Genomic DNA, 26045 nt, shown 5'->3' with positions numbered 1-26045 from the left:
GGTAAAAAAATGATATAAAATTCAAGAAGAATGGTTTTTTGTCTATTGGTGAGAGACCTCTTGCCCATATAGTTGAAAACACTCTTTGTCATGTAGTATTGTAATATTAAATATATTGAGTTATGTATAGAGAAGATTGAGAATGACTAACTAATATATTTACTATAAGCAGTTTGATGTAATATGAGTTCTCTTGAATGTAATTGAACTTATAAATAGTATAATTTTGAACTTGCAATGATATTTATTTATTGATGATAATGAAAAATAGCATCCCTGTAGATGTAGCCCTATATTGAGAGGGTGAATCACGTAAATATTGTTGTTTTGTGTATTTGCTTTATTTTTTTACAGTTTACACGCTTTCACGGTGCACAGTTATCATAATACGTTAATGGCTACAAAAATACAAAAGCTGAACTCTGTATCTTAGAAAATTTTATTCAGCTAATGCTAATAAGTAGGGGTGGCCACGGTTCGGTTTCGAACCGGAACCGAACAGGAACCGGTTCGGTCAAAACCGGACCAAAACCAGTCAAAACCGAAACTGATTTCGAACCGGACCGAAACCGCTTTTCTACGGTTTGGTTCAGGTTCATATTTTTTAAAAACCGTGAACCGGCGGTTCCAAACCGGATTGAACCGACAGTTCTAAACCGGACCAAACTAGTGATTTAAATACAAAAAAATTCAATAAATACCTCACTCCACTCCTAATTCATTTATATATATATATATATATATATATATATATATATATATATATATATATATATATATATATAATTCTCTACACAATTATTTTCTACACTCTCTTTAATTCTCAATACTCTTTTAATTTCTCTCAAATTTTCTAAATAATTATTTTCTACACTCCTTTTAATTCTCAATACTTTCATAATTCTCCTACTTTATTATTTTATATGCTCACTAAAATTTTTAATGCTATATCAATTACTCTGTTATTATTTTATATATTCAATAAAATTTTCAATACCCTCTATTTTAATTTTTTTTCTTTTATATTTTTTTAATTATCAATTATCATATAATTTTTTAAAAAAGGGCAAGTAATACTCAACTCAACTCAATTCAACTAAACTTTTATCCTAAAAATTTATTGGGGTCCGCTATCTGGATTCTCTTTCTCCACTCTAAACGATTTTGGGTTAAATCATCAGAAATGTGTAATACTTTTAGGTCATGTTGTACTATTCTCCTTTAAGTTAATTTAGGTCTACCTATTTTTTCTTTCTATTCTCTAACCCAATGTGCTCTAAATGTCTAACTAGAATTTTCTTATGTCTATGCTTCACATTACCAAACCACCTCAATCTCCCTTCTCTCAACTTATAACTGAAAATTTTGATTCATCTAAATCCTAAAGAGATACATAGACAAAATTAAGTTCATACACCTTTTTTTAATTTTTTTTTTTTAAAATTAATTTCATCTCTAGTTTTTAATAAGTTCAAGTCTTTGCTTATTAAATTTTTCTTAAAAATAAGTTAATTTTATTCTTTTTATTCTTATTTTATTTTGATTAAAAGATTTCTAAGAAAAATTAAAATATTTTTACAAATATAACTTAAATTATAAATCAATAAAATTTTCCTCTAATTTTTTCCTTTAAGTCACTCTTAAACTGCTCCAAAATCGCTTCCAAACCGTTATTCAAACCGTTTTGAACTGTCATTTTTTGAACCGTCTCTTAAACCGTTTTAAACCGGGACTCGAACCGAAACCGGCGGTTCAGGAACCGTCTTCCAAACCGTCCCATGACGGTTTGGTTCAGGTTCATGATTTTATTGAACCTGAACCGGCGGTTCAAGAACCGTAACCGGCGGTTCCTGAACCGTGGCCACCCCTACCAATAAGGATCATCACAGCTTGTTCATTATAAAAGACCATTTTTTTAATCTCATGTTTCCACATGATCAACTACAGATGGCAAATTTTCTGAAGCAACATATGCATATACACAAGAAGTTTGATTACTTTTTACATGTTAAGCATTTTTCAATGGTTGCCAAGGCAAACAGATCATAGTTACGGGTCAAGATAAATGATTTCTGCTCTCACTGAAGCCCGACGGAATCGCAGCAATTCTTTTAGCAACTCCCATCCTCCATCATTGGAAGCTGGCTTAACAGTCATTCTCTCAAGAACAGGTGAGTTTGAGAGCAGAAAGTTAATGAAATCAAGTTCAGATTTGACACCAGAAATGCCAACAATTTTCACAAGTCGTAGTTGGCCAAAGAGACTGTCCCAATGGTCATCCTCCCAAAAGTTAGATATTGTTCCCATAGAAGTTTGTTCCTCTGGGCGTGCCTACATGAAGTCTAAGATATCAGAAAGTTGCAACTCAATCCATTTGGTGCACAGCTAAAGACATAAAGGCAGGCGATAAATTGTTGGGGAAAAAGAATAAAAAGCTAGTGTCAAATTGTCAATCCTCCCGAAAGTTCATAGCAGTACATAAAAAGAAGCTTACCAGCATCTCCAGTTCTTGCACGTTAGGAGAACTTCTTAAAAGACACAAGGCAGCTGAATTTTCCTCCATATCATTGAAATTTATGCGCATAGAAAGGTAATTCAGATCAATGCACGGTCTTGGCAATCTGCTAGGAATGTTGCCAACAGACAAATACTGGAGCAGGAAAAGATGCAGAACAATGTTATAAATCTAAATCTCAAATAAATACAACAGGGTCACATATGAAAGTCCACTAAAACTTGAATACTCTATTGAAAGTCAAATAAAGACAAGTAGTTGGTATAATGCTGAAAACCAAAATCTCGAAGTACCATTTCCATAACAAGATAAGAGTTAAAAAATAAATGTGCATCTAATGAGGGGTGAGGGTGTATGTCTATCACCTCCCGTGTATAACTCAATGAACAACAACAACAACAACAACTAAGCCTTAACTTGTCAAAAATTTTCAAGGTTACAAAATGTCCAACAAATGATATTAGAACCATTACCTTCAAAAAGAAACTCTGAACCTCGAGCCTTCGAATATGAGGTAGATTAGCAAAGAACCTGAGCAATTTACTAGAGTTCCCATGAACCACATTTCGGTCATTTTTTACATTTACATACAAGCCAATTGAGATGAGAGTTAACTGAAAGGTATTCTCAAAACTGACATCGTCATAAACCCCTCCAATGTCAAAAAATTGAAGGTTTGGAGCATTGATGTTAAGGTGAGTGAAACCATCAAAGTTCATCAATGTCAACCTCTCAAGCAGAGGGCAGCTAAGAATTAGATTTTCAAACACTTGCTGAGTCAGGGTAATGTGCTGAAGGTCAAGGCTCTTCAAATTCCGGAACCCTTTGAATGATAAAGGAGGTTTTAGCAAACAATTGAATAGCTCCAAATGTATCAGATGTTCAAATGAGAATAAAGAAGATGGTACTTTGTAGCGCTGTCCCTTCCATATTTCAAGTATGAATTCTTTAATAGAGCTTCTTGATAAATGAAGAATCCATCGATCAATATCACTAACACCTAGAAGATCTCGGTGAGAAAGTTTGAACTTGTGTATTGGGCCAGTATGAAGTAAGAGAACATGATCAACAATGTTGACAAGCTTGTTTTTTATGAGAGTTTGATCTTGAGATGGATTTGGGACACAATTATTATCAAACACAAGATGGGGAATTTTAGCCCATTTATACCTCCATTTCCTTGACAAAGCACTTGTTCTCACTGCATCTCTAATTGACAGCTGCGATAAAATTTGGTCCAAAATATGACCTGGTAAGCTGCTGATTCTGTCTAGCTCTGTCTCTATGCAAGGGAATTTTGGTGGTTCTCTATGCCTCTGATATATTCAAAAGGGAAAAGAATTCAGACATCACATACAAAGATAAGGGAAAACAAGGTCAATTAGTGGCTAGTGCCTATATACTTAACAGAAAATGAAAAACTAAAAAGCATTAACAGCAAAGAAAACAATGGCTATTCAGCGAATAGTGACAAGTGCCTAATATAGAGAAGTAAGAAATAGAGAAGATCAAGATTCATCATTTTTCAAGACTTGATCAAAACAATATTCTAAATGCCAATCAAAATTAGGAAATATTCTTCAGATCCTTCATCAATCTAAAAGCATAGAGGAAATAAATACAAAACTTGAGTTTGTTAAAAAAACACTAGCAAGCATAGCAACTCCATGGTGCTGGATGTGATATCAAGGCATAGACTATGCCAGCCATTATCTATGATAAGATTTAAAAAAAAAAAAAATAGGTGTCATAAATAGTAGTAGATACATAGATGAGGAAACACACATTGAATCATGTCATGTGGTGGTGACAACTCAAACCATTTTGGTTAATTATTCAAATAAAAAATCAGCATTCCATTGCAAAAGGAATTATTCTTTCAAGTTACCAAATGTCAAGCAAGCAGGTGGATCATAGCATTCAGAAACAATGATCAATAATTGCAATTACAAGCCATCTACTCTTAATAGAGATTACAGTGAACCACCAACTGCTGTGCACATTAAGAAAATACAATTTCCACTATAGTGGATATAACAATTGTTAATTCTAGCATTAATAAACTTCCCTTGATCAATTTAATTAGAATTACAAAACAAAGTAATTGACTGCAAACAGAAATGTTAGATTGTATTAATGATAATAATGGCTAAAATTATGATTCAGGCAGCTACTACCCCTTCAGTCTTAACAGACACTATAGTCCTGAATACAAGTTCTTGGAATAATGAGGAAGCAGGCTATATGGATAAACTCCAGTATACTGGATATCCTGTAATTACAGACAAAACTGCACAACTCAGGAAGAAACTGAAAGTGGATACAGCTGAATGGTGATTCGGCCACGATAACTGCTGAACTAGTAAACCTGCAAGGACAAGCAGAATGTCTCCCACCCCTCCAGGAGGCAAATTAGCAAAACATTTCCCTCTATACCTACAGTTTTATTGTTAAAGCAGTGCCATTGCAGGATGTAAGGGTACAAAGAGCTCTTACAAGAAAAATCTTTCAGTAACCATCCTTCCATCTTAAAGAACCAAGACATCCAAAGTAGACAGGTTGAATCGCAACCGTGCATCAAAACCATGAAATACTTCAGATATACTGCCATTGATTTAATAGCATTACTTTTTCTTTTTTTTTTGGCAAAGCTAGTAGCATTACTTGATGCATATAATACCTAAATACCCATTGGATTATGCAGATCATTATTATTGAACAAACAAATCAAAATGCAAATACAATCACCAGAAATAAAGTTGCCTCTCTACACAAATATTCTACAAAAAGGAATCTAATATGCCACATTCTTAAAAAGAACACTAGAATGAGTAGGAAAGAAAAGAGGGAGAGAATTAAAACTAACTGCAATAACAAGAAAAATTATAGCTCACCATATTCATTCTTCACTTCTACTTGCATCGGGGTTCAATTTTCCCACAAAGATTGCCGAACCATCAAGAGCTTGCTTCAGTACATACGATGGGTCAAAATCAAATTCACCAAAGAAAGAGAGAGAGATTATTGCTAAGCATTGTAAGCTTAAAGTTAAAACTCCGGAAATTAAGAGAGAACATCACAATTACAATACAACAAGCTTGAGGTAACTTCTAAGGAACATTATTAGTAAAATGTAATCCATGTCAGCAATAGCAATTTAACAGATGAAACGCCAGACAAAAAGGGGCAAAATATCAAACAAATAAACGTCATTAACAGTAGCAAAATTCACAAGGCAGAAACATAGAGATGCAGCGCCAATGGGAGCAGAGGATAAGGCTTAAACATAAAAATGCGCGGCAAATCAAAGACAAAGCGTTGAAGAAGAGGCAACATTTCAATGGTTTTTTATGGTATAAACAGAACCAATTTGGGCACAAAACTCAGACATCAGATCGAAGAAAAAGCAGCGAATAGGGATCAAATAAAGCATTTTACTTTTCTTATAAGTTTTTACCTGAAAAGGAAGAAGCGAGAAAACGCAAACATCAATCGAAGATGGAAAGAGCCAAAATTGATAGCAGATAATGCGAAATTGCATACAAGCTACAATCACCGAATTGTGCCTTGGGAGAAAATAAAATTGAATTTTGGAAAAAGGAAATGATTAAATTCCATTACCCGTTCTTAAACCCGGGTCGGGTGGGCGAAAGCCAACTATCCTAAACCGCACTGAACAATTGTGAAAAAAAACAAATCCATTTTAAATAGTTTCTTTTTCCCGGAAAGGTAAGTTAGATTCAGAAATATTAAGCACTATGAAATGAGGACAAACAAATAGAGGCCCATACAAAGAGAAGTCCCAAACTAACCCATAGCCCAAAAACACTAGGCCAGAATTTAAACTGCTAAAAACCTAAGCTATGGAAGAGACCTGACCCGAAGAAAGCAAGTCGAAAGCATTATGGCAGCTTTCTCATCGAACCAAGCCAATAGGAACTCTAGCCACCGGACGCATCACCGTCTTGATTAATATCATTTAAAACGACGTTGAAAAGGAGGGAAATACCCCACGCCAGAAGGAATACCATAGGAATGGCACGGGGCAGGTCAGAGGCGGGGTCGCTCTTCTCGTCCTCGTTTTATAGGAATTCGAAATTGAGACAGAACATTTTTTGTCTGGATCCTGAGCGGGGTGCATTTTCTTAGGAAATTTTTTTTTAGTTTTTTTTTTATTTTAATTTATTAACATATAATATAAATATATTTATTAAAAAATAAAATATAATTAAAAATATAAATTTTACATATTATTTTTAATAATATATTTATATATTTTGTTAAAATTATAATATTTAAATATATAAATATAAATTATTTTTTAATAAAAAAAATAATAATATATAGAGCGCGGGGTGAGTTACGAGGTTTCGAACCAGAAAGAAGATCATCTCGTCCTTATCCTATGCAAATTAGGGTCATGGTGAGATTAGAGAAAATTAATCAAGATAAAGGCAGGGCGGGTCAGGTTCTGAAACTTTTGCCGTCTCTAGAATCCCAACCATAAATCGTCATCTCAAGAGCTCAGGGACACAGACTCTACCACTCCAAGGTATAATATAATGTAATATAATTAATTATATAATATAATTAAAATTATAATGTAATATAATTATTATTATATTTTTTTATTTAATTATAAAATAAAAATATAAATGGTGTAATATAATAATAATTTTTATTTTATTATTTAATTTATTTATAATATTAATAATAAATGGTAATAGCTACAATTATTGATAGTCAAGTAGTAATGTTGGTGGTGACAAGATGAGATAATAGTCAAGTGGTGGTGGGAGTGACAAAAACTAAATGGTAATAGGGATGATGATAACAAAATTGTAATGGTGCTAACTATAGTGGTGGTAGTGGTGATAGAGTATAAATAATGGCGATAATAACAGTAGTAATCAAGTAGTGACAGTAGTGATAATATTAATAATAAATAAATTAATTAAAATAAATAAATTAAAATAAATAATAATGATTATATTAATTTTTATATATAATGAAAATTAAGTTATTTTAAATATAATTAATTATATTATGTAATTATTATTTTATTATATTAAAATTTTTTATATTATTAAATAATATAATTAAATATATTTTATTACATAGTTGAATACGCTATATCAAATATGACGTAAGGGTGATAAGGCGACGCTCAATAATTTTTTAAGTCTCTTTTAGCCATGAAAAGACTGAGAGATTAAGTTTTAGTGTTAGAGTGTCCTTAGAAGTGTCAAACCAACAACAGTAGAACCCCAGAGCAAAACCTAATTAACCAACCAAGAAACAATTAAAATACTAGAAAGTAACACAAACCGTAGCACCTAACAGTGATGAGGAGTTGTGCCAGTTCTTTTAGAAGCAAATCTTAAACAAAGCCCAAACACGAAGCACATATTTACCAAAAAATAACCGAAAGATAGACCTCTCTGCAACCCAACCCAGATAAGTGGGACGATGAAAACCCACTAATCCAGGCAGAGGGAGAGGAGACCTTTCTTACCTGAAAGGAGTAGGGAAGTTCACTTGCCAATAGACTTAATGAGGATTCAAAGCTTAGAAAGAAAGAACTATGGAAAGAAAATTTCTCTTTCTAAAAAACTAGAGAGAGAGGATACTTGCTTTGTTGATTCCATCTCTACTTATGAAAGTTGAAATTAAGAGACTGGCTTTTAAAATTAAGCCTTCTAATTTAGTTATAATATTAAAAAAAAAAATACAAGGTGTCATGAATTTAGAAAATGACTTACAAAATCAAGCCAATTAACTTAATAATGGTACTTAAAAATTACCACATGGCATATAGTTTAAAAATAAAAAAACAATATATTAAATAAATTATTTTAAAAAACAATATATATATATACATATATTCTCTTCTATCCATTTTTATTTTTTATTTAAAATTTTTACACGTTGATCAATAAAGTAGTTAAATTATCTAAATTATAATAAAATATTTTCTAATTTAACTAAATTACTTTTTATCTCACTTAATTAAGAGGGAGATAATAAGATGAGTTTTAAAAAATTATATAAATAGTTATTGTATTTAACAGATATAAGAATAAATTAAATTGAAAAAAAATAATTAATATCTATTAATCTTCTCAAAATAATAAATAATTATGAACAAAAAATAACTTTTAAAAAATAATAAAAAAATTAAAAAAAAGTACATATTAATAGCGGTTGTAATGGAGCAAGTAGTTACTCAATCCAGAAAATTTTTCAAACTTAGTTCGATTAGTTCTTTATAAGAAATAAATTTTTTTTTTGAAAAAATGCAATGTTATTATTATTATTATTATTATTAATTTAATTCATATAATATTAGAATTATTTTTAAAACTGTAGTAATTCAAACTTCAATTGAAATTAAAAGAATAAAAAAAAATTATTTTTTATGTAAGGTGAGAGTCAACAAAATTCATAATCATCAACAAATATTAAAGTCAATTAATTCCACCGAAAAAATATATATTAAAGTCAATTAAGGAATAAAAATACAAATGCCAATTATAAAAATCATGTGATTGTTTTACATAATCAAGAGATCTGATGCCAATTATATATATATATATATATATATATATATATATATATATAATTGGATGGTATTTGAGGCAATTTAATTTCTACTCACATGCTATCTTCATAATATTATAGCGTACATACAATTAACAAGTCTTGATCGTTGGGGCAGGGAGTTCAAATCAATCTAGTATTTCTCTATCAATTGTGAAAGAGTACGTGTATAATTTAACAAGAATGACTCACTCAATATATATAAATCATATCACCTTCATCTTCATTTTAAAAATTTGAAGTTGAACATGTCAAACTTCAGCTGCATCATACAGAAACCCATCAAGGGTAGATCCCTATATATATTATGAAACATGTATTCAATTATTGAATTTTTAAATTAATGATAAATGTTAAATTTTTCCATATAAAATTTACATATAATTTAAATAATTTAAAATATTTTTGCGTAATTTTAATATACATTTGACATGTCATTTGGCTAATCAATCAATAATGTAAAAAATTGTGGACCTGATCGGAGGTTAATAAATATAAAAATAATGTATAAAAAATTGAATCTTTGTCCATGATTTTTTTTCTTATAAGCTTTTGAAAGAAAAAAAAAGTATTATTTTTTTATTTAATTAAGACACGTCAGGTTGAATAATAATTAATTGGCTATACATTAAAAAGCTAATTTTTCTTTTTAAATTTCACGATAAAAATAATAATTCTCAAATAAAGGAAAAATAAAAGTGCTCATTTTGACACTTTATGCAAAGAGGAAATTAAAAAAAAAAGTAAAACTTTTAAAATTTTTGCAATTCTATCCTGAATTTAAATAATTACTAATTAAATTATATACTTTTTATATTTATCTAATTACATCTACCATCAACAAAGTCAACAAAGAGCTAATGAAAATATCACGTTAGATGTCCTTCATCCCCTATAATTGAGAATTGAGAATTTGGGATATAATTAAACTTAATTAGGGTTTAAATTGAGTTAATGGGAGTAAAACACGTTTAAACGTGGTGTTTCTATTAATTCATTAATGGATTTATTGACATAAGACGATAAATTTTTAATTTAGGATAAAATTGTAAAATTTTTAAAAATTCATAATTTTTACTAGTAACTTCCTTATGTAAAAGGTAAACTAATAAAAATATGCTCACGGGGTTTATTTACTCAGGAAATTTTTGTCTAAATCTGATTCAAAATGAATTTAAGATATAAATATGTAAGACATTTATATTTATATATACAATTGAGCCGTTAATCAATTGGTATATCTATATTAGTCATTTTGATGTAGGAAATTGTGGTCCTTTTCAAGTTGGATTTAACTTGTATGAATTGTCAATAACTCCTTACCTAACAATTGAAAATTTTGTGTTCATGTAAGAGATACATTGAGAGAGAGCGAAGAGTTTAGATGTTTTGACTTGGATTTCTATACCTTCTTCACCGCCAAAAGCCAAATATGTACGTTTCTATATACGCGTCCCAAGTCAAATGAGAAACTTGTCTAATCTGATCTATCAAAACTAAAGCCCTACGTCCCAAGTCAAATGAGAAACTCGTCTGATCTGATATATGAAAACTAACACTGCATGGGCTCAAAGAAGACTAATAGAGTACCTGGTTTCGTGAATCAAAATTCAAGAAAATGGGTAATTGCAATGGAACTCGTGGTGGAAAAAGGTATATATCATCATCATCAACTTCACCTTTTCTTTCTGTCTTGCTCATTGAAAATTAGTTAAGATTGAAGAATTAATCTGGTTTTCTGCATCGCATTCCGCAGAAGATTCAAGTTCCTGATGAGAGAGCAAACGGATTCCATGAGTGCCCATGAAGGAATAAAGACTGTGAAGGTGGATAATCTCTGCGATTTCTCAAGAAGTTCTGATCTCTGCATCTGCGTAATGACCTGGAACATGAACGGAAAGGTAAAAATCATGCATTATAATTGATTCCGTGCTCCATCCCAGGTTTATATATTTGTTGTTTTTCCTTGTTATTATATAATATAATCGCTGACCATTAATCTCATAGCGTGTGCATGGTTTGCAATTCTGTTAGGTCTCTTATGAAGATTTGGTGGAGCTGGTGGGCAGCAACCGGAAGTTTGATCTACTGGTTGTGGGTTTGCAAGAGGTACCTCGAAAAAACATTGCAGGATTATTGCAGGCTGTTCTTGTGGATACTCACATGTAAGAAACCACACTTCCTTCTATTTTCTTATAACCCGTTCTCAATTCTTGTTATATGCAAGAAACCATAATATATAAATTAAGTAATTCTTTTGTTATTTGGTACTTTTGATTGATATTTAAATTCAAGATTTTATATTTCTTACTACTACTTTAATACTTTTGAGATAAAGACTGCAAGGGAAGGCCATCATGCAATCTCTTCAGTTGTACGTATTTGCTCCATTGAACTCAGGGTTATTCATCAAAGGTGAGCGATGAAAATCTTTTCTTATTCCACATTTTTTTTAAATTCCGAAACTGCTTATGTTAAAATGCTGGTGAATAGAATTGAAGGTGGATAAGCATTCTGTGGGTGGATTTGGAAGATTAATTAGAAGAACAAAAGGGGCAGTAGCAATCCATATCAATTACAAAGGAATTAGAATGGTGTTTGTCTCTTGCCACCTCTCTGGTAAGAATCCAAATTTTCACTTATATACTCTTATTTTCTTTTTCTATCTAATGATAAAGAATTCAATTGCTTTGCTAGATCTGAATAAAGAACTTAGTTTTAAAAATAAAAAATTAAAAAAAAAAAGCGCCAACCGCACTCACACAATCATTTGAGCAGCCCAATAAATGATGGGCTGAGAATTTCTAAAACTAAGCCTTACGTGCATCGGTTTCTCACTTCCCCATGGACCCAAGCTGAGAATCGCCGCTGGGGTGAAGAAGGGCCCAAGCATACAAGTCAATGGCCAACTTGCCATTGTTTTTGTGTTGTCCTACATTGGTTTTCTACATGCTTCGGTCCATTTTCAAGTGTCAGTATTGTCAAACCAACAGTCGATGGGTTTGGGTTGCTAAGGGTCCTTTCTTTTTTTTCTATGCAGTATTTATTTTTTTAAATTAGTGAACCCAATCTATCTATTTAACATTATTGTTGTTTAGTTTGCAATAATTAAATATATTTGTTGATGTATTGGCATGCAAGCATGCAGCTCATGCTCGGAACGTGGAAGAAAGAAATTCCCAATGTAGACACATATCACACAATCTTCTCTTCAGGAACTGGAACCCCTATGCTAGACCTGCCCAAATCACCCTATGGTTGGGAGATCTCAACTACAGGATTCAGGGGATAGATACCTATCCCGCCAGAAATTTAATACAGAAAGACCTTCATAGAGTGAGTTATAATAATCTTAAATTAATCACATTCTGTAATCTTTGATTAATTGTTCTTTAATATTATTATTGGAATTTTTTAAATTGTTCCTGTTTCTGTAACAACGAACACAGCTGCTAACCAGCAAAGATCAGCTCTTACAAGAAGCAGAAAGGGGACAGGTCTTCAACGGATTCTGCGAGGGGACATTGACATTTAAACCAACGTACAAATACAACGTGGGAAGCAGCAATTACGATACAAGCCACAAGGTAATAACTATCTTCTTCTTGCTGCTATATATCATTCATGTTATACGACAAATAAAAAATATGTTTCCTTAATATGGTTTAACTTTACAGGTAAGAGTCCCTTCATGGACAGATCGGATATTGTTCAAGATACAAGATGACGAAATCACTGCAAGCTTACATTGCTATGAATCCATTGACGATATTTACAGCTCAGATCACAAGCCTGTGAAAGCTCACCTCTGCTTGAAAGTCAATGAACAAGCAGCACCTGATAGCACTGGATTAAAACCATCAACTTAAAAACTATATCTGGCATACAGGGAGATTCTTGTTTAAACTCGGACTATCACCACCCAACAGGCAACATGTATGATGAGATATATATGTAAAATAACTAAAACCCATATGTCGATGTGTTGAGTCCACGATGATTCTGGTTTAGTAAGTTTTTCTCATATATATTTTCTTGTAAAATCAAAATTTTCCTTTTGATTTTTTTGGACTATTTTCATCTAATTATTTCTTGTAATAAAATTTGCTTATTAGTTTTCCTGCGCATTGCACCGTTTAAATGCAGGATTTTTCTTACCGGTCAACTACAAACTTAAGATACAAAATATATAATAAAATCTAACTATTAAATACATGAATATATATATTTGTATTAAAAACAAATAAGATTAGCAACTGACCAAATCAGTTGCTAATCCATTAAAATCGGTTGCTAATCGATTTAGTAATCGATTCAATCAATTGCAATGAGCCTAGTTGCAAATAGTAATTGACATTCAAATCAGTTACAAATAGCAACGGATAACCAAATCGGTTACTAAATTAATTAAATTTAAAAAAATAAAATTTTTGATAAAAAAAACTATTGATTACTAGTAGCAACCAATTTAACAATCAAAATCAGTCGTTATTAACATAATCAGTTATAAAAAAAACTGATATTTTTAATTTTGTAATTTACAACCATTTTGTGAATCAATTACTATTTACAACTAATTTAACAATCAAAAAGTCGGTCGCTAATTTTAAAAAAATTAAAAAAAAATTAAAATTTCAAATAAGAAATAAAAAATTCAAATAAATAAATTTTTCAAAAATTACTAAAATGATAAATTATTAATGAAAATTAGTGCTAAAAATTAATATAAAAATATTATAGAAAATTAATAATAATAACTATTATAAAAAAATATTAATAAAAAATTAAATATAAAAAAATATTTATAATACAAATTAAATTACTAAAAAAAATTATCATGTATATATATTGTAACAAACAAAAATTATCATGTATATATATTGTAACAAAAAAAATACTAAAAATTAATACTATAAATAATTTACTAACAAAAAAAATATTTGTACAAAAATTTTTATTTTATGCCAAACAAAAATAAATTAAATAAAAAAGATAAAAAAAAAAAAGAAGATGAAGAAGAAAAAAGATGAGAAAAAAAAAAGATGATGAAGAAAATAAATGAGAAAGAAAAAGATGATAAAAAAAATAGATGATAAAGAAAAATATGATGAAAAAGAAAATAAATAATAAAGAAAATGATGAAGAAGAAGAAAATATATGAAAAAGAAAAAGATGAAGAAGAAAATAGATGAGAAAAGAAAGTATGATAAATAAAAAATATGAGAATAAAAAAGATAATGAAGTAAATGAGAGAAAAGAGAAGAAAAAGAAAAAAATGAGTAGTGGGGAAAGAAAATAAATAGTAGTTTATATAAGCGAATTTAGTAATCAATTTTAGCAATCAATTGCTGATTGCTAATTTCTTTTAAAAATTGGGAGGAAATTTTTGGAAGAAAATTTTACAACTAATTCGCAATTGATTACAATATCAGTTATTAATAGCAACTGATTGTAATTAATTACAGAAATCGATTGTTGTTAGCAGCTGATTTACAAATTGGTTGTAAATTAAAACAAAAAAGTGAACATTTTTTAGGAAAAAAATCGATTTCAAAAATCGATTGCCACTGGTAATCAATTCGTAAATCTATGATAAATAAAAAAAATGGACATAAATTTTTGGAAAAAAAAATCAATTGCAAAAATTTTTAAATTGATTACAAATCAAAAAAAGAAAATAAAAAATTAGCTGAGAATTTTTAGAGAGAAAAATCAATTACAAAAATCCCTTATTATTAGCAACCGATTCGCAAATCAATTGTAAATATTAAAAAAAATTAATAAACGGAAATTTTTTGGAAAAAAAAAATTAGCAACTGATTTGCAATTAGTTGCAAAATTTGATTGCTAAGAATCGGTTATAAATAACAATCAATTTTAGCAACCGATTGCAAACCAATTACTAATTTTTGTGAAGGTAATTAAAATAGTTCTTTAATTTAGCAATCGTTTCCTTAAATCGATTGCAGTTAGCAACTAATATTAAAATCGATTACTATTAGTAACAGATTTTAGTAACCGATTTCTTAATCAATTGCTAATCATATATTTAAGGTTTTTTCTAATATCGATTAGCAATCGATTTAGTAATCAATTATAAATCGATTGCTATTAGCAACCGATTATAAATCGATTGCTAATGATAACCAATTTAACAATCAATTTTTGAATTGGTTACTAAATTTTTAATTAATAATTTCAATAAAAAATGAAATCACAAATCGATTGCAAAATTTATTGTTAATAGCAACCGATTTCAGTCAATTATAATAATCAGTTGTAAAATTAATTATTTTTTATGATATTATATCTTAAATCCATGATAAATTCAATTTAAATAAGAATTTTCCGCGTAACTCTCTAGCAACCCTCCCTAACATTTCTTTCCATATATATTGTCATGGAGTAGGAGGTTTATCAACATCAAACCAAACTTCTAGGGGAGACTATTTTTTGTAGGGTTGCATCATGCTTGTGCGAAAAATGAATGATATAAATGCATAACATAAGCATGAAAATCTCTCTAGCAAAGTGCATCTCCAACTTCAAATGACAATAATTAGAAAGATGTTTTAACTTATAATTAATTATGTTTGAGTTTCACCTAATTAAGCTTTCCTGACCAACATTTGACTTGTGTGGCTACCAACAATACAGTTCAAATTTAATTTCCTTAGGGTTGGTGGAATTAATGGATTCTGATTGATGGACAAATTCTATAATACAGTTTGAAGCATGTACTCCTTTACTCGCATTATCTTTTATAATTTATGAAAAGATTATTTTTTTTTTTTATATATTTCACAGGTATCTCCAGTTCGATGGATTAGAACTAATTTTGTTTGCGCATAGCCAACTAAAGAGTGAAGTACTTTCAATAAATATCTTCTCTATCCACGATGATCGAACACTCACTTAAGAGATAAGAGTATCGAATATGAGTGTAAAAAATACTAAAATTTAGTAATTCAAATTCACCTAAGATTTTTATACAAAAATAAAAAAAATATTTGTATAACCTTATTTTATAAAAAAATATTATTAATTGACTAAAGTATCGTTATAATGCAATTAACTAAAATACCCTAAAAGAAATAAAAGCATTTAAAATAATAACAATGAGGGTATATTTAGAAAAAAATATTAATTTTTTTTAAATTTTTAAAAATAATAAATGAAGTGAAATAAATTTTTTTTTAATAACACTTGAAATAAGATGAGGGAAATATATTTTTAAGAGTATTAATTTAGTTTAGAATTGAATCAATCAAATTATAATTCAGTAATAACAATATCATCTTAAAATACTTTTTGTCTGTTCTGTATTTCAATAAGAGAGACTACCAATGATTACCGTATGAATTGCTTTAAGGATAATGTTGGCTCGTGCTGCTTGAGAGAATTAAATATGTCTGTATACTTCAAACTTCGAAATCACTCTCCAAAAATCTTATAATTTTTATTAACTTCTCATAAAATTACATTAGATTTAATCATTTGGAGATGAAATCGACCCTTTGAGAGTTGTATTGTCATTTATGACATCGGTTGACTTACAGACTTAAGACATGAAAATATATAATAAATTTTATTTATTAAATATATAAATTTTATATATTAAATTTATAATGAATTGAATTTAAATAAAAATTTATAATAAATTAAATTTAAATAAAAATTTTTAATAAAATTTTCCTGAGAGCAATTAAGTAAGAAAATTGATAAATGGCCCGCCTTGAGAATCTTCCACTTTGTATTGCCACAATTTTATTTTTATTTTTAAGGCTTCATTTATTTAATGAAAAATAATTTATACATTAAAAATATTTTTATGAAAAATATTTATACAAAAAATATTTAAAAAATATTTTTCATAAAAATGTTTTTTATTATTTGATCGTAATATTAAATTAATAATATTTATTTATTTTATATATATATATAAGTGTGTTCATATTTTAATAAGATTTTTAAAGTTTAAAAAATAAAAAATAATTGTAACACCCCTGATTTTTTATATATTATTATTGGGCTTCGTGTAGGTATCCTCAATTCGCGGAAATTCGACAGTTGTCCTGACTGAATTTCCTACTGCAGACCAACTCTAGGAAAAGTTTCCGAATTGGATCGAGGTTTTGGCTACCCCACCATTGTCAGGCATCCCGAGCGCGTTCCCGAAGTCGGAATCGGCAAAGGTAAACCCGAACATTGCTTTTTCGTAATTTTCTAGTACTTAAATAGGATTAAAAATCCATAAAATATTCGTGATAGCTTAGAAAATTACGATTCTTTTTGCAATAGCTTAGTAATATTTCTAAGGACCGCGGGGCAGAGTTTTATAATTTTTAGAGCTTATTTGAGCAATTTTTGCAAAAATTATCAATTATAAGGACTAAATTGAAATTTTACATATTGTGATGAATGATTGATTTGATGGGCCCAGGAGGGGCTGTGTGATGTGATTGAGTTGTGGATATATGGATTGTGGATATAGAAGTGTGTTTTGAGCCCTTTTGCAGGTTGGGTAGGTCCTAGGTATAGGGGAGACTCTGCCGGATTTTCGGCACGACTTATGATGTATTGGGTCTTTTCTTGATTTGTATTGGGTCATTTGTATTAAATAATTGTAATATAATTGTCAGGTGAGCCGGGACAGCCTTCTTCCTCCGCCCAGCCGCCACAGTGATTGCCGTCAAGTCTGTGAGTAAAATATTAATTTTAATTGTAATTTCGATATTATTATATGTTCAAGCATGCCCAGGCATCACTTATATGCAAATATTTATGTAGTTAAACTCTAGGCACGATTTATGTTGCATTCATAACTGTTAGCGTGCCATGGATGTTGTTGTGGTAATTTAGAGCAGTGTGCGTGCGTTGGCGTGCGTGTGATGTGGTGTGGACTATGGATAGGACGGGTAGACACGGCTTGAGATCTTCGCTGGGACCCGGTCCTTCGGAGTAGACACGGCTTGAGTTCTTCGCTGGGACCCCGATTTGGTTATTAAGTGGGAGTCCGAGCTGAGTTCTTCGCTGGCACCAGGTTGGATTTAAGAGAGCTGTATAGAGGATCAGCTCCCATATATTATGATTGATGTTACAGGGTGCGTGAGTGCTTCAAATTACCTTTTTGTTGTTATGATGTGAAAATATGGTTGCTGTTGCATTTCACTCCACAGGTTGCATTAGTTCTAGATAGTTATAGAGATTATGGTTAAAATTGATATTTTACTCTCTGAGTCGAACGCTCACTCCTGTTCAATATTTTTTCTCAGACTACAGGAGGATTTTATTGTGGTTAACCTGCTTTTCTCCTTCGCAGGTTGTTTATCAATAGTTTTGTAATTTTATTTACTCCTAGAATTTTCGCATGTGTTAGAAATATTTAAATGATTCGGGTCTGTAATATAAATTGTCATGTGGACCTGTAAAATTATATGCATGTTTGATGGATTGGATGAGGAGCCGAGCTCCCATTTATTTTATGCCGATATGAGTATGTAGAGGTGGTGAGCTCCCCAATTGTTGATATGTTTTGTGTACTGGTCGGGTGAGTCATAAACTGCCCGTTGAAAGCTCCACTTTTTGGCCGGACTCTGTTCGGTTGTTGTCTTAAAGTTGGGCACACATGGGCCTTAGAGTTGGGTTAATGAACAGTTAGGCTTACTACGGGCCTCGGGGCTTTAGGGTGGCCCAGTCCTAGTCTTGGTCCGCCCATAGGTTGGGTCGTGACAAATGTGGTATCGAGCTTAGGCTCCAGATTCATAGGGAAAAATTATCTAAGTGTTGGGAAGAGTCTACTAGGAGTCACATGCGGAGTATAGGATTCATTTCGTCTTTTCCTGTAATTCTTTGTTTCTAGATTCTACGTTATACCTCGGGAAATATAAGATTACCTCAGTTAGTGTCTTGATTTTCGTGGAGTACACAGAAATGTGAAATAGAGTTAGTAGACATGCTCTATCATGAGGATACGTACTCCAAGAAATGTTATATTTTTGTCAGTATGGGTTTAAATGGTGTGCCCATTTCGTGTAAGGCACGAGTACATAAAAGTGAGTCTTAAAAGTACAGTTGCCCTAGATAAGGATGAGGATACCACTACTGGCAGTCATCAGTAGATGACCCAGTCATAATAAGTTTGTGATAATAGAAGATTCAGGAGAGATAAGAAATTAGGAGACCTAGTGCATCGGGGACGTATCGTAGTAACTATACAATGTTCTCGATGTCTGCTCTGTAAGTTGCAGATTATAGTACCGACATGAGATTATTGTGTAGAGCTGCGTACTTCCCTGTAGTGCTTATGATGAGGATGTTTATGGCGCCTCTATTTTGGTACAATAATACCATAACAGAGTTCTATATCTGCAGAGGAGTTGGGAACTCCTAGTTAGGGGTCTAGAGTTAGAATATTGAGAGGTCACAGTGGGGTGATAACTAGAGTCAGTGACTCAGTTACCCTAGCATGAGCTAGAGTTACAATAAGAATTGCCATCAGACCAGAGGTTTCGGATTAGTTGCAAAGTAAAGGTGACACCTATAGAGTGAGATTATCTAGTATTCAGTATGGAATTTTGGATGGTTTTTGCAGTATGACAAACATTTGGTTAGAACTTAGTGAGAATAGTATACCTTGTGTGTATCAGTATGAAATAAAGTACAACCCTACTACCTAGGGAAAGTCGAAACTATGAATTGATGATTCACAGAGCTATAATATGATAGGAGAGTCATTAATTTGACATGGTTTTGGGCAAGGTGGTAAATGTAGTATCTTTGTTGCAGCAAGTTAGGGTATAGTCCTATCTTTTCAGAAGGGATCGAAAGTTATTACTAATAATGGTGACCAACAAAATAGTGCCCCAGATGGGACTGTAGAGTGTGGTAGAGAGAAGTTGGCTCAGGTATCCTGCGGAGGATGCAAGTTCTATTATAGGAATCATATATAATCAGATCACGATGGATGTAAATCCTTTGAATTGGATGACGGGTTTGGGTGCCCGGAACCTTAAGTTTTGGCTAATTGAGTAAACATGGATAATAATAATAATAACAAATAAATAAAATTACTACAGAATCAGTTCTCGAGGTGGTAAGGGTATTATGTAAGCTAAAGGATAAGAATAGAGATCATACAATAAAAGTATGACTGTAATTTGCTGAGTTCCTTTCTAATTTCAAATTATTCAAAACAATAGTATAATCTAATTATAATAGTGTTAAGAGTAATAAATTAGCGAAGATAAATCACAGAAGGCCAATGGATAAAGAAAGTGCAGAATGAAAGTTTGGACAATTGATTGCAGATGCAATATAATCTAAATGCTAGTGGAAGTACTAGCTAGAGTGGTCAAAGAGTAGCACAGACATATGATAACGCGATAGAGACTCTGAAAGATATAGTTAGCAAGTACAGCTATTATGTTAGGAAGAAGAATGGAACCAGGGATAGAATAGTCAAGTTCTATTTTGGGTAAGACAAAGGAAATAAATGAAAGGACAACCTAAAGAGCGCATAATAAAAGGAACAAAGTTAAGATATAGGATAGGCTAAGTGTTATTCTTGGCAAGGAGAATGACAAAGATAGAAAACCCAAAATGGGACCACATTAGTGAGAAAAGTGATGGAGGTATGGAATACAATAATAATGAGTAAATGTTAGAAGGTGTGCGATGGCATTGCGGACTACCTAAATAGGTAGAGAAAGAGAAGTTAGTAAGCAGTAAGTTGAATAAAAGTCAGTCTAAGGGATCAAATAGGTATGATGAGAGGAAAAGAATGATAGATAATGACACATAGGTTTTAGGTTAGACTTTTGAGATAGTGAGAAGGTAGTTAGAGGTTCGTTATGAATGTCAGGCAAACATTTTTAGTGTGATCAATGAGAATCACTTTGCGGTGGCTTAATAACGACAGAGCAACAGTAGGGGTAGAATAAAAAGTGACAAGTATGGATGTTAATAAATCACTAGAAAGTTTAAGGATCAAATTAATGACCATAGATAAGGGTGGAATTAGTGTTTGAAGAATCTATTAGCGAGAGAAATTTTTCAGGATTCAACAAGGGTTAAGGGCACAATATAAACGATGATAGATATGAATCATAGGTCGAGTATAAGTAAAGTTAATAAATTATAAAATATTATGTCAGGAAGGACGATGGTATAGTAAAGGGTTCATGCAGATGATACCTTATAGGTAGAGCACAATTGTGCTAGGAGATGATGAAATTTGAAGAGAAAAACTAAGAAACATAGGTTAAACATTATTATATGGACAATCGGGCGTAGTTGAATATAGAGGATATTTTTCTTTCTTTTCAAGTTTAGCTCGTGTTTTTTATTCCAGAGCGTTATATAAGGAGCAGAGACTGAGGCAAGGAGACTTAGTTATTTGAGATTTTGATAGGCACCAATTCATATACAATTTCCTGATATGAGAATAACAGTAAGTGCATACCTAGTGTTAAGTATGAAAGGACGATCAGAGTAATGACAGGAGTTAAATTGAGTTAGCTACTAAGGCTTGCGACTGTTTTAAACTATGAGCTAGATGAAGTACTATTTATGGATGAGTTTCAATAGATGAAATTGTTGCTGATGGGTAATTTGAGGTTGAAGTTTAGAAAGCTATGGGCAGTATATATGATTATATTAAGGAGAATGAACACGTGAAGTATCTTGTTTGGAATTAAGGCATGACACATATTTCCTACAGCCGTGTTAGTTCAGATGGAACTTATAGTTTATGGGGCTCATATTCATCTAGGATAAGCAATTTCCTACTAAGGCTGGTAGGGAATGATAATGTTCTGATAGTTAAGTTGGAAAAAAGGGGGTACAAAAAAAAATTCTCTATGGGTAATTATAAGTGTTACATAAGGTGAAGAATGTGCTGGTAGGAGTAAATCATAGGGTTAGAATTCTCGAAGTAATGAAACTAGTAATCAAGATAAGACTAAGAAATAAAAAGAAAGTTAAAGTTGATGATGGGATAGACATCTTTGAAGGAAAAGGTGTAAGGATGAGATAGGACTAAAATTAAGGAATAAGTACAGCAGGTTGAAAAGATACCAACAATACCAAAAATAGGAAAAGGGAAGTGGATAAGATCCAAAGTACAGGAAGAGAGCTCGATAGAGTCAGTTATAATGATGAGGATAAGGAGTGTCTAACCACTGCCCCTGTGTTAACACTACCTATGAGCGGTGAAGGATACACCGTGTACTGTGACGCCTTCAGAGTTCGCCTAGGGTGTGTTTTGATGCGGAATGGAAAAGTAGTGGCTTATGCTTCAAGGCAGCTGAAGAGGCATGAGCAGAACTATCCCACCCATGATTTGGAAATGGCGGCTGTAGTCTTTGCACTAAAAATCTGGAGACACTACCTGTATGGTGAAGTGTGCGAGATATACACCGACTATAAGAGTTTGAAGTACATCTTCCAACAGAGGGATTTAAACTTGAGACAGAGGAGATGGATGGAGCTTCTGGAAGACTATGATTGCACCATCCAGTACCACCCTAGGAAGGCCAATGTAGTAGCAGATGCTTTAAGAAGAAAATCTTCTGGCAGTTTGGCGCACATTTCAGCAGAGAAGAGACCGTTGATTCAGAAAGTACATGAGTTGATGGATCAAGGTTTAATCCTAGATCTTTCAGATGAGGGGGTCTTGTTGGCTCATTTTTCAGTGAGGCCAGACTTGCGAGATAGAGTTAGAGTTTCCCAACACAGAGACCAACAATTAATGAAGATCATAGAAAGAGTACAGCAGGGTGAAGGTGGTGAGTTTGGATTTGCCAATGATGGCGCCCTAGTGCAAGGTTCTAGGATATGTGTGCCCAATGTGGACAACCTCAGGAATGAAATCATATGAGAGGCACACTATACACTGTACAGTGTCCACCCAGGTTCCACCAAGATGTACCATGATGTGAGAGATAGCTATTGGTGGAATGGCATGAAGAGAGACATAGCAGACTTTGTGTCCAAGTGCTTGACTTGTCAGAAGGTGAAGTTTGAACACCAGAGACCGTCAGGGAAGTTGCAAGAGCTCCCTATCCCAGAATGGAAGTGGGAAATGATTTCTATGGATTTTGTGACTGGGTTGCCTCGTACCACGCGAGGATATGATTCGATATGGGTAATTGTAGACCGCCTAACCAAATCAGCTCACTTCTTGCCTGTGAAGACTACATATTCTGTGGCACAGTACGCCTGGCTCTACATTCGAGAAATAGTCAGATTGCATGGAGTTCCGGCTTCCATAATATCTGACAGAGGGCCCCAGTTCACTTCTCGATTTTGGAGAAAGTTGCAGGAGGTACTTGACACACAGTTGAACTTCAGTACGGCTTTCCACCCTCGCATGCAGACAAATTGAAGGACAATCCAAACACTGGAAGACATGCTTCGCATGAGTGTTTTGGATTTTGGAGGTCAATGGGATGAGCAGCTAGCTTTGGTGGAGTTTGCCTACAACAACAGTTATCACTCCAGTATAGGGATGCCACCCTATGAGGCACTATATGGAAGAAAGTATAGGTCTCCTCTGTGTTGGACGGAAATGGGGGAAGCGAAGGTGCATGATGTAGACCTAGTGCAGTACACTTCAGATATAGTTCCTTTAATCAGGGAACGACTGAAAATAGCTTTCAGTAGGCAGAAGAGTTATGCAGACCCCAGACGGAGGGATGTGGAGTTTGCAGTGGGCGACTATGTATTCCTAAAGATTTCTCCAATGAAGGGAGTCATGAGATTTGGAAAGAAGGGCAAGTTGGCACCTCGGTATATTGGACATTTTGAGGTTACTGATAGAGTTGGAGCAGTTGCCTACCGGTTGGAGCTACCACCCAACCTTTCTTACGTTCATACCGTGTTTCACATCTCTATGCTCAGGAAATACATTCCCGATCCTTCTCATGTACTACAGTCGGATGTAATAGAACTAAAGGAGAACTTGACATTTGAGGAGCAACCTGTAGCCATAGTGGACTACCAAGTGAGACAGCTAAGATCAAAACAGATCCCTATGGTTAAGGTTTTGTGGAGGAGCCAGTCAGTGGAAGAGTGCACCTGGGAGTCAGAACGAGACATGCGTAGCAAGTACCCTTATCTGTTCAATGTGTAATCATGTACTTTATTCTGCCTTGTGTAAAATTCGAGGACAAATTTTCTGTAAGGGGGGAAGAATGTAACACCCCTGATTTTTTATATATTATTATTGGGCTTCGTGTAAGTATCCTCAATTCGCGGAAATTCGACAGTTGTCCGGATCTGTGAATTTCCGGCCAGACAGACCAGCTACCGGAAAAGTCTCCGAATTGGATCGAGGTTTTGGCTACCCCACCATTGTCAGGCATCCCGAGCGCGTTCCCGAAGTCGGAATCGGCAAAGGTAAACCCGAACCTTGCTTTTTCATAATTTTCTAGTGCTTAAATAGGATTAAAAATCCATAAAATATTCGTGGTAGCTTAGAAAATTACGATTCTTTTTACAATAGCTTAGTAATATTTCTAAGGACCGCGGGGCAGAGTTTTATAATTTTTAGAGCTTATTTGAGCAGTTTTTGCAAAAATGATTAATTATAAGGACTAAATTGAAATTTTACATATTGTGATGAATGATTGATTTGATGGGCCCAGGAGGGGCTGTGTGATGTGATTGAGTTGTGGATATATGGATTGTGGATATAGAAGTGTGTTTTGAGCCCTTTTGCAGGTTGGGTAGGTCCTAGGTATAACGGAGACTCTGCCGTATTTTCGGCACGACTTAGGACGTATTGGGTCTTTTCTTAATTTGTATTGGGTCATTTGTATTAAATAATTGTAATATAATTGTCAAGTGAGTCGGGACAGCCTTCTTCCTCCGCCCAGCCGCCACAGTGATTGCCGTCAAGTCTGTGAGTAAAATATTAATTTTAATTGTAATTTCGATATTATTATATGTTCAAGCATGCCCATGCATCACTTATATGCAAATATTTATGTAGTTAAACTCTAGGCACGATTTATGTTGCATTCATAACTGTTAGCGTGCCATGGATGTTGTTGTGGTAATTTGGAGCAGTGTGCGTGCGTTGGCATGCGTGTGATGTGGTGTGGACTATGGATAGGACGGGTAGACACGGCTTGAGATCTTCGCTGGGACCCGGTCCTTCGGGGTAGATACGGCTTGAGTTCTTCGCTGGGACCCCGATTTGGTTATTAAGTGGAAGTCCGAGCTGAGTTCTTTGGCACTGAGTTGGATTTAAGAGAGTCAGATAGGGGATCAGCTCCCATATATTATGATTGATGTTACAGGGTGCGTGAGTGCTTCAAATTACCTTTTTGTTGTTATGATGTGAAAATATGGTTGCTGTTGCATTTCACTCCACTGGTTGCATTAGTTCTAAATAGTTATAGAGATTATGGTTAAAATTGATATTTTACTCATGGAGTCAAACGCTCACTCCTGTTCAATATTTTTTCTCAGGCTACAGGAGGATTTTATTGTGATTAACCTGCTTTTCTCCTTCGCAGGTTGTTTATCAATAGTTTTGTAATTTTATTTACTCCTAGAATTTCCGCATGTGTTAGAAATATTTAAATGATTCGGGTCTGTAATATAAATTGTCATGTGGACCTGTAAAATTATATGCATGTTTGATGGATTGGATGAGGGAGCTGAGCTCCCATTTATTTTTATGCCGATATGAGTATGTGGAGGGTGAGCTGAGCTCCCCAATTGATGATATATTTTGTTTACAGGTCGGGTGAGTAAAAAACTCCCCGTTGAAAGGTCCACTTTATGGCCGGACTCTGTCCGGTTGGTTTCTTGAAATTGGGCCCAAATGGGCCTTAAAGTTGGGTTAATGAACAGTTAGGTTTACTACGGGCCTCGGGGGCTTTAGGCTGGTCCAGGTCCTAGTGCCGGTCCGGCCCATAGA

At 32.9% G+C, this 26045-nt stretch overlaps 2 protein-coding genes across 3 annotated transcripts; one reads left to right on the top strand and one right to left on the bottom strand.

Moving 5' to 3' along the window:
• Window positions 1-1890: 1890 nt before the first annotated feature.
• Window positions 1891-6402, bottom strand: LOC110671029 (F-box/FBD/LRR-repeat protein At1g13570). Of its 2 annotated transcripts, none has more exons than XM_021833399.2 (5): window positions 5973-6402; window positions 5410-5479; window positions 2989-3831; window positions 2495-2650; window positions 1891-2331 (listed from the first exon to the last, which is right to left on the bottom strand). In XM_021833399.2, the coding sequence occupies exons 2-5, from the start codon at window positions 5416-5418 to the stop codon at window positions 2050-2052; spliced, it is 1290 nt and encodes a 429-aa protein (XP_021689091.2). In that variant the 5' UTR covers window positions 5419-5479; window positions 5973-6402; the 3' UTR covers window positions 1891-2049. The 2 variants fall into 2 exon arrangements, with proteins under 2 accessions (XP_021689091.2, XP_021689084.2); XM_021833392.2 differs by having other exon boundaries at window positions 5410-5483; window positions 5973-6398.
• Window positions 6403-10529: 4127 nt separating this feature from the next.
• LOC110671045 (type IV inositol polyphosphate 5-phosphatase 11) lies at window positions 10530-13234 on the top strand. Its single transcript, XM_021833417.2, has 8 exons — window positions 10530-10768; window positions 10872-11016; window positions 11150-11280; window positions 11454-11530; window positions 11609-11734; window positions 12264-12451; window positions 12565-12702; window positions 12793-13234. Exons 1-8 carry the CDS (start codon window positions 10734-10736, stop codon window positions 12982-12984), a joined length of 1032 nt encoding a protein of 343 aa, XP_021689109.2. The 5' UTR covers window positions 10530-10733; the 3' UTR covers window positions 12985-13234.
• The last annotated feature ends 12811 nt before the right edge of the window (window positions 13235-26045 follow it).

This window comes from Hevea brasiliensis, chromosome 2, assembly GCF_030052815.1.
Source record: "Hevea brasiliensis isolate MT/VB/25A 57/8 chromosome 2, ASM3005281v1, whole genome shotgun sequence".
Classification (NCBI taxonomy): Eukaryota; Viridiplantae; Streptophyta; class Magnoliopsida; order Malpighiales; family Euphorbiaceae; genus Hevea; species Hevea brasiliensis.
The sequence above is the reverse complement of the archived record's forward strand: the minus strand, read 5'-3'. Positions and strand labels throughout refer to the sequence as shown.